At 39.9% G+C, this 14614-nt stretch overlaps 1 protein-coding gene across 1 annotated transcript; it reads right to left on the bottom strand.

The window, feature by feature from the left end:
- Positions 1-811: 811 nt before the first annotated feature.
- LOC124133572 (probable beta-D-xylosidase 2) lies at positions 812-13109 on the bottom strand. The gene is made up of 12 exons (XM_048384443.1): positions 12783-13109; positions 11652-11811; positions 8354-8524; positions 7560-7651; positions 6565-6788; positions 5253-5503; positions 4748-4970; positions 4184-4279; positions 3553-3764; positions 3027-3227; positions 1591-1765; positions 812-949 (listed from the first exon to the last, which is right to left on the bottom strand). The coding sequence occupies exons 1-12, from the start codon at positions 13070-13072 to the stop codon at positions 834-836; spliced, it is 2211 nt and encodes a 736-aa protein (XP_048240400.1). The 5' UTR covers positions 13073-13109; the 3' UTR covers positions 812-833.
- Between the last annotated feature and the right edge of the window lie 1505 nt (positions 13110-14614).

The raw sequence follows: 14614 nt of genomic DNA, 5'->3' as shown, positions 1-14614 counted from the left end.
TGGGAGGTTGAACAAGGACTAAGATTTAGGTATTAAAAGAAGAGCTGACCTTAAAATACACTTGATGATATATACATAATTACATACTACTACATCTGCACAACACATTTTAGACACACCTGGCTCAAGTTCAAGTTGTCATTGATGTGGAGTGAAGAAAAGGTATCGCAAGATGATTTTGCATATAGAGTTAAACTTCTGACTGCTATTGGTTTGCCAGTTTATAGTTGAGTAGTTCGTACAAATACATCATCACATGTCCTTCCGAAAATGTGGCTGAGGCTGTGGCTCCTGTTGTCGTTGTAAACAAAGGACAGATCAAGACACTTTGCTGACACAAAAAGTTTCAAAAGCATCACAGACGGATGGTGGCGGAATCAATGTGAGATAAATACACTTCAATCATTATGTAACCGTAAGACCTGAAGACCATATAGTTAGCAATAACGTTGTACAGATTACCATGCGGTAAGACAGGGCAATCAATGGCGTCCATTTTGAAGATTGGGAGTAAGGCAAGAGTTTGCAAACCGCTGTCATATAGCTGGAATATTGCTGGGTGCGGCGTTAAACAAGAAACCAAACCAAAGCCTATCTGTTTCACACCACTGGTTTGGGTGAAAGTTCCTGTTCTTGCTCGCCAAATGTCAATCGATACACCTATTTTATGTTTGTATGATCTGCATAACGTCAAACTTTGTGTATTGTAATAATATTCACAAAGCTTGCCCACAAACAGAAACGCCGATCTGTCTCAATCACGCATGCTCGCCACTATACGTATGATAAGTAACTAAAACGAAATAAAAAAGACAGTCAAGAAGGAGCTTTACTCAATATGGGCCAAGAACTTTTTGTCCATTAATCGTGAATCGTACTGAAATGACATTAGATTCGATAGCTGGTTTGGCGTTGGGCTGCTGACCTCCTACCCATAATGACACGACAGCTGAAACGAACAATGAAAAATAGTTGTATCATGACGTCCCCGTTGGATGGATATTTTGAAATTGGAAACACATGACTATATAAAGAGGTTGAATGATGTGGACAAAATTGTCTTAACCTACTGCCTTATCAAGGCATCACTTTCTTGTTTCCTGCAACATGAAGGGTGAGTGAACGAGATGAGTTTATTGCCGTTTTTGGACACTATTTCAGTTATATCACGGCGTGCCAGCTTGATGTGGGAGGGAATCCCATTCTATTTAGATAAATATACAGGACTCTTTTACTGCCACAGCTTCGTTTGTGTCCAGTATGAATGCCACAACACAATTTATAAACTCAAATGTCTCTGAAAGGATAAGAGAAACTATATGCTGCGTTTGTGATAAGATAGGTGACGATGGTGACCTTACCTCCAAAAAGAAGCCACGGAAGCGAATGGGTATTTATCGAAACAAGCGAGTAGAGATGACTTTGTGACATCTTTCCATGGCAAAGCGCATCCTTGATCCTGTTATTAACTTATAAATCTAGATTCGATTATTTACTGACCTTGTGCGATATCAGTGTTAGTGTGTTAAACAACATTAGGTATCTAATTTGTTATGAATCATAATCAATTACAAACTGGAAGAAGCTCACTTGGCTCAACAATCCATCCATCCTCGTCAGTCCACACTGCCATGGCTTCTGCCGAGATGGTGAAGTTCCAGTGAGTCTGTACTCCCCGCGGTGCAAACACCCTGTTGAAGGCCACCAGCTGAAGCTGTGGAACCGCCACAGGGACCATAGCCCAGGATATATACACCTGGATGACCTGAAGTAAGAAATTCTCTTCCCATACGTACAGACATATTTCCTTAACAATCTGTCTTGATATAATATTACGAATATTTTTTTAGGGTAAGCCTCAAAGGCTGTATTAGGTTCAAGCTGCATTTTCATTCACTTAGAAACTAGAAATCACCCAGGAATACTACAACGCCTGCTCGAACCACCTAATTTATGACAAGAAGAAGATAGTTCATTGTATATTTTTCGTCATTCAGGACTGGGAAAGGCTTTTAACTGACAGTTATTCGTCTCTCAAAATGTTTACCATGAGATAGTTTCTGAGGTGACGTTCCCAATATTGTCAGACAAACAAACTTTTCTCATTATTAGATAGGTTGTATATTATTCAAGAAGGAAAACATTGCTGAGATGTTCTCCATATTGCAACAAATTATTGCCGGATGGGTTGTTAAGTGAATATATACACCTTTCTCCATTTTGGGAGACTGGTATACATACGTGTAAATCGTCATCGATCAATGATATTTGAAAGACGAATGATGAAATAGTTTGTTCATGGTTATTCGGGACGTTTGAAAGTCAACGAAAGATGAAATGCTTCGTTATTCGTTTTTCAGGAAATCAAACGAGTGTAACGAAATATTTCGTTTTTCAGCAAGTGGTTATTGCATCCATGTATAGGACCTCTGACTATAGTTCCTGCTAAGTGAACTCTTTTGCATATTTATTGGTTCATGGTACCAAGTTCTTCATAATACAGGGGGGCACGGGTGGCCCAGTCGTCTAAGGCGCCGCGATTCGCTGTGCAGAGTTGCGTCCCTTGGGCACGCCAGAAACCTATGATTGTGGGTTCGAATCCCGGTTCGCCCCGATTATGTTTCTAGGTTTGTCATCACCATATCCGTGCTCGTGGGTTTCACCGAAGTGGTAAACGTCTAAGACCTGCATCACTTCGGGCTTTCCTCCCACATTAAGCTGACACGCCGTGATATAATTGGAATACTGTTAAAAGCGGCGTTAAACCCAACTCACTCACTCACTCACTCACTCAGAGTAGCACTGTGGCACTTTAGCAAACCTTCTGTGTGATAAATGTATTGATCTCACTCTCCTTCTTTGCTGTGCAGAAGGGTTGCTTATTGTTCACACTACTATGAAGACTCGCATCCTGGTAATGAAGTAGTCTAACAGGTCAAGAGTCGTGTTGACTATCGTGCCTACTATGTAAGAAGCATGCCATCAGGGGTTTAAGGGTGAAGGTGTCTACTTTCATAACTACATACCTCATCGGCATCAAAAGACCCTCGATTGGTTAGTGAGACAGAACAAGTGATGTTGTCCCCGGCCGTCACCTGAGTGGGACACTCCAAAAGGTCGTAGGAGAAGCTGGTGTAGGACAGACCGTAGCCGAAGGGGAAGAGAACTGGATACGTGGCGTACCGGTAAGTGCGTCCGTTCATTGAGTAGTCCGTCATCTGAGGCAACTTGTGAAAAAATGTACTCAGATAGCACAACTGCATGTAGTTCAGGACGACATGTTCGGTTAAAGTGAAATAAGATGACTGCGATGTCCATGCATGTTTGACAGTCACTGCATTAAAGTTTGTTCTTTAAAACATATTACTCTTCATGTGTATGATTCAAGTATGTTTGATCCTGGCAGTATTAAACTCTTTACCCGCGGTCCAAAATCGTATCAACCACCAACTGTATCACGAAATACTTAGTCATGATCTACCGATACCGCCCACCATTCATACATTTAAGCAATCGAAAATAGTGTAACCATACATGGTTTTGTCAACATACGGAATTGATATACAATGGCCATGTAACTGGAAGTCTCCCGGCAGGAACTGAGTTCGGCCCCTCCGCCAATAGTACTCGCCGCAGTGCCTCGCCTGTTGCTTGTGCTGGGAAAAATAGTTCCATGATAACCTGAACATTGGGACTCTCAACAGCCCATGTAATGTTGAGCGGCCCTGCGTTGAATAGAAGGAGGATGACCTTGGCACCAGATGCTGGAAAAAGTAGATAAATAGTATAACATTGTAACTTTGACAAGTATATTTCTTCCACTGTGTTAACATACTTTGGCGGCTGATTTTTCTATTTTGTTCCCTTTACGATGCCTCCATTGTTGCGTGTGTCTTGGCAAAATAGCTTCATGATAAATTAGATGTTTGGACTTGCAGCAGCCAACGTGATGTTGAGGAACCCACCATTGAACAGAAGAAAGGTGACCTTGTAACCAGAAGCTGGTTGGAAAGAGGTAATGATACCCAATCCTGGCGGCAGTAGATTGTGAAAGTGAATATCGTGGGAGTAATGGTAGCTGATATTGCAGTAGAGGTACAGAGAAATAACACTGATTATAACATGACATTCAGTGATATCCTACATGTCTCAGTTTCGACTGACATGTCCTGCCTCCACCTACCCTGACCGAAAGTGACAGCATCCTGCAGCAGCTGCAGCTGTAGCCCTGGGAGGTCCAGGTTGGCCCTGTCGTTGCCTTCAGATTCTAATTCCTGACCTGAATGGAATATCATGGAGCATCGATTACAACGTTTTATCCAGTTTACAATAGAATAAACCATGTTTGAAGCTCCAACTAATTCCGAATCTGACCAGGGTAGAGAGGACTATTTTCTGAGTAAATACATTAAATAAGTGTTTGATATTAAAACAAAATGTGGCAATATAATGTTCTGTAAAATCGAGCAAAACCTTTTAAACTTTTGTTTATGATTCAGAACATTGTGTCAACTTAACGTTATACACCAGTGACAGGAAACACAATTAATATAAATCTTGGTGTGCCAGAACAACAGGCAAAATGTTACACCTTGAAAACGTTGACTTTTGAAAACGTACTTAGTTCTTATTTTATTGTCACTGTTTAAACTAAACTCAACTCGAGATGATTAAAGTCAACTATAGCGAAGAGTTATAAAAAAGGTTACCTAGCAATAAAGGTTTTCCGAACATTACATAAGCCCACCTGTTCCCAGACAAGCGAAAATGAGATCAGAGCCAGTTGCTACTGTCTGGACTTCCTGGGAGTTATACTGAGTGCAGTTGTTGTCCGTGCAGCCTGCCCCATACCTCACTGTAGACCAGAGATACTTTATGCCTTGTAATGGGTTGGTGGTGTATTCGAGGTTCATGGTGGGAGCATAATCTCCGAACAGTTGATATGTATTGTTGGCCATTGGTCCGACAACCTGTTCAACAAGGATTTGTTGTTATGTACTTGGACCCTGCCAGTATCAAAATGTATCATCATCTGCAAACTGCAATCTTGGCATGTTTTCCAAAGTGTAAAAATACGACAGGATATGGCGAACAGCTGTATCATGACTGACTGTAAGGACCCATTCACACCATTTTCATCTCAGTTTTGCCGGTTACGTGCTATCTGCTTCATCAGATATTGGACACATATTATTCTGTGGCATTGATGTTTGTGTTGTGAGTTGTACGCTTTTCCTAACGCATGTACCTACCGACACATTTTTGTAGCTTGATGGATTTAAGGGAAGGACATTTTGGTTTTTCAGCAACACAAATGTCTTCATTGCTGCCTCAACAGACAGGTTCCTGTGAGCCTCACCCTGAACTACCGACATGTTTAGCTTTGTGTATTGATTCATTTCCGGTGGGTCGAACTCTCCAAGCCTCATTCTGACATTGAAAAGCTCCATAACTCTGGTCCTGACCTCGTCTTCTGTCAGCTTGCCTTGTTTCACAGCATCATCTGAAATACATGTTGTGTCCATGCAAGCCTTGATGTTTGCAACAATGTGTCTGTTTTGGTAATAAACGATTGTTTGGATCAATGTGCAGAATAATGTATAATATTTGTTTGGATATTGTTTAACACCACACTCAGATATATTCCAGCTATATGACAGCAGTCTATAAGTAAAAGAATCTGGATCAGACACACCTGAGATTAAAAACATGAGCATGAATCTATACAATCGAGATTCGATGAGATGCATCAACCAAGACAGCGAACCTGATCACCTGATCCCGTCAGTCACCTCTTAAGACACTCTTTGGTTGCTGAAGGGCGGTCGGGAAGCCTCTTGGTTAAAGCGTTCACTCGTCCCTCCGAAGACCCAGGTTCGACTTCACAATATGTAAAGCCGAATATTGCTAAAAGCGGCGTTAAACCATACTCACACACTTACTCACTTCTGTTGCTGAAGCCAAATTCAAACCCGCATCTTCACAGGTCAAGTTAATGATCTCCACTTTTTATTTTCTTATTTTGGAGAACAACATATGCTTAGGTTCGCACGTACGGGCAATAGGGTTCGGTGAGATACACTAAACAAAGCAACCTCAGCTCTGTTGGTAAACACTGTCTCCAGACGGGTAGATAATTCACACTGAGGTGTAATTACTCAGTACCATTGTAATTGGATACTTTCGACTGGCAACAGGTTAGGTTTTACATTGTAACAACTGTCTGTGCCTTGTGATATCTGATGCTACTTCAACTCTTATCAACATATAAAGGTTATATACATGTATATCATAATCTACTGACATTTAATATTTATTTCTATATGCATCAGATTGCATGATTTAACGATGGTCATGGGCTCAAAAGCTGTGGCGCCAAAAACTACAACCCACCTTAGCAAACATTCATTTCCCATCATTTTGTTATCACGTTTGTTGCTCAATGTACAAAATACCACTTGATGTTGAATAAAATGGACATGAAGCGTGCTTTTCCTGTAACAATCAAGAAAATACACATTATGTTCGGAAGACAATTGTGTTTTCAACACCGATACCACTTACCAATTGCAAAGAAAACTGGATGATCGTCGTGATAGGTCAATTCGAGGTTCAAGCCAGCCTTCACACAGGATGCAGCAGCGTCGACAGTGTTATTGAAGTAGTGTTGATTCGCTATGATTTCAACAGCGCCTTCGTCACTGACCACATAACCTTTGAAACCCCATTCGGTTCTCAGAATATCCGTCAGGAGCTTCTGGTTGGCACATGCTGGAACTCCGTTGATTCTTAAAAATTGAATGAATCAAATGTCAACACGATAATATCACTTTATTTGATGATACCAGGTGGCCTAGAAGTCAATGAAATAGTGTGTTACTATCTGGGGAGTATTTGAATCAGTGTCCAAGATGAAGACCATTTTTCCGCGTTTCCTTTGATAAGGATTGTCCATTTGGACAAAGACCAAACTGTGTGCATATGCCAATTCCATGGAGGTTGAATCGACACAAAAAACATACTGTGAAATGTATCCAGCTACAAATTCAACAGCTGCCTTCAAAATAACTGCCTCATCATCATATTCATCCTCTCCTCTCAGCACTTGAAAAATATACGTATGGACAGCTGCAAACACTAGAGAGCCTGAAAGAATGTGTGAAGTTAGCATATTATTCAGTCACAATATGCCGACCTACAGCATTTATGATACTGTGTCATTACTTCCTGCTGAAGACAGATCATAACAATGTCCGGATTCAGAAGCAGCAATGGAGCTTCACTGCACGTTGAGCAGCCAGTTTCTGAATTCTCAGACTATAAGGGACCTTGCCTTGACAGAATCATCTTAACACATGTAACAAAAATATCATTAGTTGAATAAAAGTTGGGTTTATATATAATCTGAACAAGAAGTTGAGAGCATGATGAAAGGCATTCAACCCAGATACCTGAAAATGATGCATGGGCGCGCCTGCATATTTGCTAAACATAGACTGAAAGCAAATGTTGAAACATACTTCTTGTTTCTGTGCTCTCTTTAATGTTATATTACTCACCTATTGAAGCTGCACATGATACTGTAGGTGCCGGCCATGACACAGAAGCGGAATGCTGGGAGGAACGTTGTGTGCCAGTCGGCCTCAGACACCTTTTAACAACATGTGCATTTTGCATGAAGCAATGAATAATTATATTCTAAGATTATATGAATAATGTTATTGGACTACCAACGTCAGGCAGGAGACCCTTCATCAGATATAACCCAATCTATAAATTCTTATTTTGAAGTTTAAGAGATTTTTCAAAAAACTTCAAAAGTGACGGTTACATAGTGTGCATAAATTTCACCTTTTGACGTTTACAAGATTTTTGACCGGAACTACTTTTCATGGGGATTCCCCGCATGGAACAATTTTCTATTCTCTCCCCTTCTTACCACGATCGTGATGATCGGTTATGCTGGACAATACATTAATGCTTCTGTTTACTCTCAAGTTTTCATTAAAACACTTATGTACATATTCGCATTACCCCTTGGATGCCACAGGGACACGTATGTCCCTCCTCTTCTACCCTCACTTTGAAGTCGAGTACAAATCGCAATATGTGACACAAAATACTCTTCAATGTTTTCAATTCTGTGGGAAATTCCCGGTTCTGTGATATCGGCCAATGTACGTTTAGGCCAAAGAAAATGACAGAAAATGACCTCTGAAACAATCAAAATAATGCCCGGACAAAACGAGGAAAACATGTTCATGTATACTCAGAAAAACAAATTATTTGTCAGTGTATTTTATTAACAGTTCAACGTACATTGTTCTCATTCCTGACCTTGAACTCACGTTACCTTTGCATCAAAACTGAACCGCGAAACTGGTATATTTTCAGGACCACCATAGACATCGAAGTGCTTGCAGCCGGCGTTGGCTCTGACGTAGCGGGGATCGCTTCCTTGGAGACCCTTCACGAAATTTGAAGCAAAGACTCCTGACAGGTATGGATCCTCTCCATACGTTTCCTGTGCAGAAACATTAATCACGTCTATTTCTACCTGTGCATAAAAGTGTTTATGATTAGTCTCGACTGACATGATATGGATGGAATCTCATGACATGCTTCTGATGTATCTGCGGAGGACAGGTTCTCCCTGTTTTCTTTTTAAAGTGGATTCACGATTAGGTATTTATCCCCTATGGTTATGAATAAAATTGTGACTGTCAATTCATATGTTCTTTTGCCTTTATTTTACCTTTATCAATCCTGGTATATGGCAGTAAATGTTATTCTTAAACAATGATTGGAACGTTAACCGTATAACATTGTTTCTGTTAAGGTTCGATAGAAGCTCATTGCATTGTGTTTGGACAGAGATTAGTTGTCAGGAATGTAGTACTATTTCATGTGAGCAGTTGTGAGGAAGTTACTATATTTAGAAGCTGGTGTGATGTGTAAACCCCCGGATCACCGTGGACTGTGATAAAGAGTTATAGAAACATGGAGAATATTCTATGTTGTGATGGCACTGAGTGGAAATTTCTAGATTGTGTGTTTATTTGTTAGTTGTTAAAGGCTGTCCTAAGCAAACGTCCAGCTATATGAATGCAGTATGTAAATAAACAAGTCTGAACCTGACAACCCAGTGATTGACATCATGATCTACGCAATTGGAATACGATGACATGCATTAACAAGGTCAGCGAGCCTGACCACCGGATCCCGTTAGTCGCCTCTTACGACAAGAATCGGTTATTGAAAACCTGTTCTACAATTTTGTGACACCCAGCTACAGCTTTTAACTATTCACATGCCCCAGTGTTTGTCCCTGTTCATATGTCCTAATAATCAGAGGAAAGTGTACATGACTACAAATTTATGCAAACTGAGCCTCATCACTTCTCACATGCACACTATGTGTCTCTACGTCATTATATTGATGCAAGCGTGAAATGGATGCAAAAATGCGAGTGTCCCGTGCATTGACAAGGTGACGCAGTTTTGTAATGATATTATGTAAATGAACTGCTGTCACCCAATACCATATCCTGGAATTATAAGACTACAGCCTGGGTGTTATCGTTTGCTTACTAGTTTTAACGTTCAAGGGTAGCTCTACACAATGCACTTTAGGCCAGGGGTCGACACTCGGATTAATTTGGTGTTATAAGACCGCTGTTATAAAACAATGAGGTAAGATGATGTTATATCAAATATGTTGTTCCACTGGTTCATAACCCCATGCCTCTGATCAAGTGGAAGTCGTGCAATGCTTTTGGCAGGGATTGTGATTAATGATTGTGGAAAGGGTTTTATTGCTTATATTTAGGGACCGACCATTTGATATTCTGTGGGGGAGGCCTGGTATTTTGTCTGGAGATTAGATACTTATATTAGAGACAAGAAATCCCAGTCACAAGTAGAGTCGACTGCACGATTTTCCGACGATTTCATGAGCATATGTTTATGAATAACTATCAAATAATGATGATGTAAGGGTCAAAATTGTTAGGTTTTTATTTCAAAATCATATTTCTTTTTGTTTTGTTATCAAAGTATTAAAAATGTAAATCATATTTCGTTTTTGGCAAGTATTACTTCATATTTCATTTCTTTTCCATTCCAAATTTATGTTTACTCATTTTAATATGCCAAAGACCATAACTGCTTTGAGTCATATAATATTTACCAGGTGGCCTCAGAAATTAGATTTTTTTCTAAGTCTAAGAACAATGGTGAGTTTGCTGAATTGTGTTATATATAATATTTTATCATTATCTACATGTGTTTAAATGTTTTAGAGCAATAATTTAGTTATAAAGTGTATTTCAGCGTTTGTTAACTTTTTCTGTTTACATTTGCATGGTATATCATGTCACTAAAAGTAGTAAATTTTATTAGGTTAATTCATTTATAATGCATATGTCACTATAATTATTTGCATTAATGTATCATTTGATCAAAATAGTAATTATTGTTTATTTATTTTGTATTTCAGTCAATCTGAAAATAACAGTAATTAAGTGAGCGAGTGAGCATGGTTTTACGCCGTGTTCAGCAATATTCCAGCAGAAATGGGCTTCACACATTGTACCTATGTCGGGAATCGAACCCGGGTCTTCGGAGTGACGGGCGAACGCTTTAACCATAAGGCTACCCGACCGCCCCAACAGTACGTCAGAAAAGAAACACATTTATGTGAAAAGAAAAGAAAAGAATGTGAAGAAAAGAAAAAAATGTTAACACTAAAGAATAAAGAAGTCTTATATTCAAGAAAGACTTAAAGTTATTACAGATGATACCAGGAAAACACCTTGAAACAATGTGTTTTAATGGCAGACATTGAAGCATAATCGTTTATTTCATGGTTTTCAAGTCCCTGCGTGAATCTTCTTTGAGAAAGATGGCTCCATACATGAAAAGAACTAGTACTCTATAGATATATTAGAGGCAAACGTAGCTTATGAAAACATTTACATATGCCTTACTGGTATTATTACTTTTCGATAGTGATTCATGAACACATGATTTGAATCGTTTAGTCGACTCTGCATCATGCAGAGATTTCTGTTGGATATGGAAAGGGTTTTGTCGCTTCATTACCATATATTGTATAGTTGCTTTGGGGATCATTGGACTTTCCATTAGCATTGGCATTTAATATTAATGTAATTGAAAACAAAGTTCATGGTGAATTATATATTCAGACCATGTATTTTTCATGAGTTCCCTACCCACAAAAACTAAGTATCAATAGAGTATAAGTATATACGTCACACAGATGGTGTTACTTTAAAAGAACAAACATATGATTAAATATATATTTTACAGAACGGTCAGTAATTACATTTGCAAATATAATATGAAATTATACATTCGTTGCATTGACTCTAGGCAAAGCGTTATAGAACATAACCTCAAAGATAAGTGTTGAATAAATGTTAAAAACTGTCTCTGACATTATTCATGGGATCTCGCAATATGTCTTTTGACCTAGTCTCTGCCCAGGTTTAAAAAAAGACAACAGGTATACGAGCTTGATTGTAGGTAGTCCATGGTCTAGTTTCTGTGACGGTTTGGATACTCGCTGATGTTTTCGCTTCCCCTTTGGCGTTTCACACCTGATTCCTGCCCCCTCCAGTGTCTCTCACCTGATTCCTGCCCCACCTCGGGTCTCTCGCGATGTTAATGACTGGACTGAAACAGCTGATACCCTTGCGGTCGCCATATGTCCCGTATCTCGTGTAGTTGTTATACTTGGCCCTCACCTCCTCACCCGTGGCCTGGGCTACCCGGAATATCAGATCAGGGCTGCAGGAAGCGAAACCGGTTTTCATTTCAATATCATGGCAATAATTGATAACGTAGAATGGTGTTATTGTCATATATTAATAGTACGTGAGTCATATTGTACAAATACAGGTAATAAAAGAAAATGTCCGTAATCATATAAAGCCCATTGTAAATTCCGACTATATCATAATCATGTGTTTATATACCAGTTGTTCGCAAAAAAACGTGTGCACACACTGACCAATCCGTGGCTTCCGTCACGAACACACGCAAAGGCAAGTCAATTATTCACCTTAACAAACACGGAAAAAAACATGGTACAAGTCGAGAAAGGGATTTACAAGATGAGCTGGGTTTTGTCAGGCTCGCTGACTTGGTTGATGCACGTCATCGTATCCCAATTGCGTGGTTCGATGCTCATGATGTCAATCACTGGATTGTCTGGTCCAGACTCGATTATTTACAGACCGCCGTCATATGGTGTGAAATATTGCTGAGTGCAGCGTTAAACAACATGAAAAAATACTCCTTGAGTGCTGTATAACCCACATCAAGCAACTTTTGAGCGGAGTCCTATGACATTGGCTGGGTCTGATGGAATACTGCTCGAAAATAAAGGGATAGCCATCCTTCTTGTCACAAAGTCTTGAGAAAAGTTTATTGTTACATGTCCCAGTTTTGTCAAGTATTTTACTGTTCGTTACACATTTAAGGAGATACGGATACATTCAATTGTGACAATTATATTTGAAACAGAAAAACTTTAACGTGCAGTTATTCAGGCGTGACGACTAAATGAGTTTTTTCATATATATCACAGCATGTGCGTACCTGAATACTCCCCCCGCAAAAAGGGAAAGAAAAAAAGAAGAAACGACTGATTTTATCATTGTGGTGAGATTATCATTTTTTTCATTATTCCCTAACTTACATCGTGCAACCATATGCAGAAAAGAGTACTTGTGTATGTGTTTGTCCTGTGGTCTTACCTAAATGAGGCTCCAAGTCCTATGGCCTGGGGAAAGGAGGTTGCGTCTCCCGCCCCAACGTCCCCTCGGAGACACTCGGTATCCCAGGAATATGGTTTGATACCCAGGCGGGGTATAGCAGGGGCGGGCCCAGCTTGAGCGCCTTCACCCCCACGTGACATTTGTAGTATGATCTCGTCGAGGGTGAGACGACCTACGAGGTCATTGACTCTGTCTACCCAGGGTAGAGAGATATTTCTAAAGGGGTAATCCCCCGCCACTAGGGGAATGAAGAAGAGAAGCAGAAGCATTATGTGGGGACGACACAAAGGCAGCACTGACTATCATATAGAGCCGAATCTTATCTACAATTGCTTGCATATATATTTTGCCGTGACCCGTTTTCCTTCTTAGATAAATCGTTTAACTATTATACCAAGGGACCGACCTTGACATTTCAAGAAATAACCTTATGAAAATAACATTATCCGGCCATAAATATTGTACCCAGGCGTGAACACAAACAATAAGTTATTCATGACATGCACATGGAAATAAGTTAAGCAACACCCGTATGTTCTCAGACCGGGCAACTTTAATGAACTAGTGCATGAGATGTGCAAAGGATTTCCATACCAAATAAATTATTTAGTGAAAAGGGTTGAGGAGGAACAGAGCTAAGATTACCATGAAATAATGTGTTTTGTTTTGGAGATGTTACCGATTTGGAAAATGACTTTATTTCATCCAAAAAAAATGAATGTCACTTTGGTTGCACAGACTAATTAAACTGTCAGTACCATTCACACTTCTGGTTCACGGAATTGAAGAACAATGTCCTGTAAGTCCAAATTTTGACGGAATTGAAGAACAATGTCCTGTAAGTCCAAAATTTCCATCAGTATCTTGTGCAACCTCCCTGAACCCGAACAACTGCTTCAAGACGCCTCCTCGTTCTTTGGGTCAATCTCTGGATTTGATTCAGAGGAATTCTGTCCCATTTGTCAAGCAGCAGTCAAGCAGCAGAGCGTATAGACAGGTGGGTCTATTTGTCGAACACAGCGGCCAAAAATGGGACAGAATGGGACAGAATTCCTCAGAACCCTCATTATCTCATGGTAATCTTGGCTACATTCCTCCTCAACTCTTTCTCGTCATTAAATAATGTATTTGGTGTGGAAATCTTTTACTCATTTCATGCACTAGTTCATTGAAGTTGCTCACTCTTAGATTATACGGGTGTTGCTTAACTAATTTCCAATTGTATAGAAAACGTCAACGCCAGAGAAGTTAGACTCGAAAATCAGCCGAAACACATTCCATTGGGCGCAGGAGGCAAAACAGAGGTGTAATCACACATGAATGCGTCAATGAAAATAAGCAATAACCAGCAAAATAACTAAAGCCACACGATATTGTTCAATCACAAAAACAAAAATAATCGGTCATTTTTGCTGTGGATGGAATTATGCCACATGGAACGAACTGAAGGAACACTCCATATGCAGTCCTTATGGCATATGTCACACGATGTGATTCAGAGGCCAGCGTACAGTCAGTAGCCAGTGTGTTCACTGCAGCATTGATGCAGGCCTCACACCTTCGCGTAATTGAGGCCACTAAATGTTGAAGAACGACCTTGGAATTGGCATTCCACATCCTGAGAAAGGATACGTCCGTGTTCCTGAAACGTTGTTTGAGGATCAGGGAGACGTTTCAAACGTGGTTCCATTTCATCCCAGACATGTTCGATCAGGCAATCTTGCAGGTCAGGGCAACACATTACCATTGTTCTCAGACAGATATTCCAGCAACATGTGGTATTGCCATATCAGCCATTTGCAAAATATCAT

The sequence above is a fragment of the Haliotis rufescens genome, unplaced genomic scaffold (assembly GCF_023055435.1).
Source record: "Haliotis rufescens isolate VD_foot unplaced genomic scaffold, xgHalRufe1.0.p SCAF_5, whole genome shotgun sequence".
Lineage (NCBI taxonomy): Eukaryota > Metazoa > Mollusca > Gastropoda > Lepetellida > Haliotidae > Haliotis > Haliotis rufescens.
The sequence above is the reverse complement of the archived record's forward strand: the minus strand, read 5'-3'. Positions and strand labels throughout refer to the sequence as shown.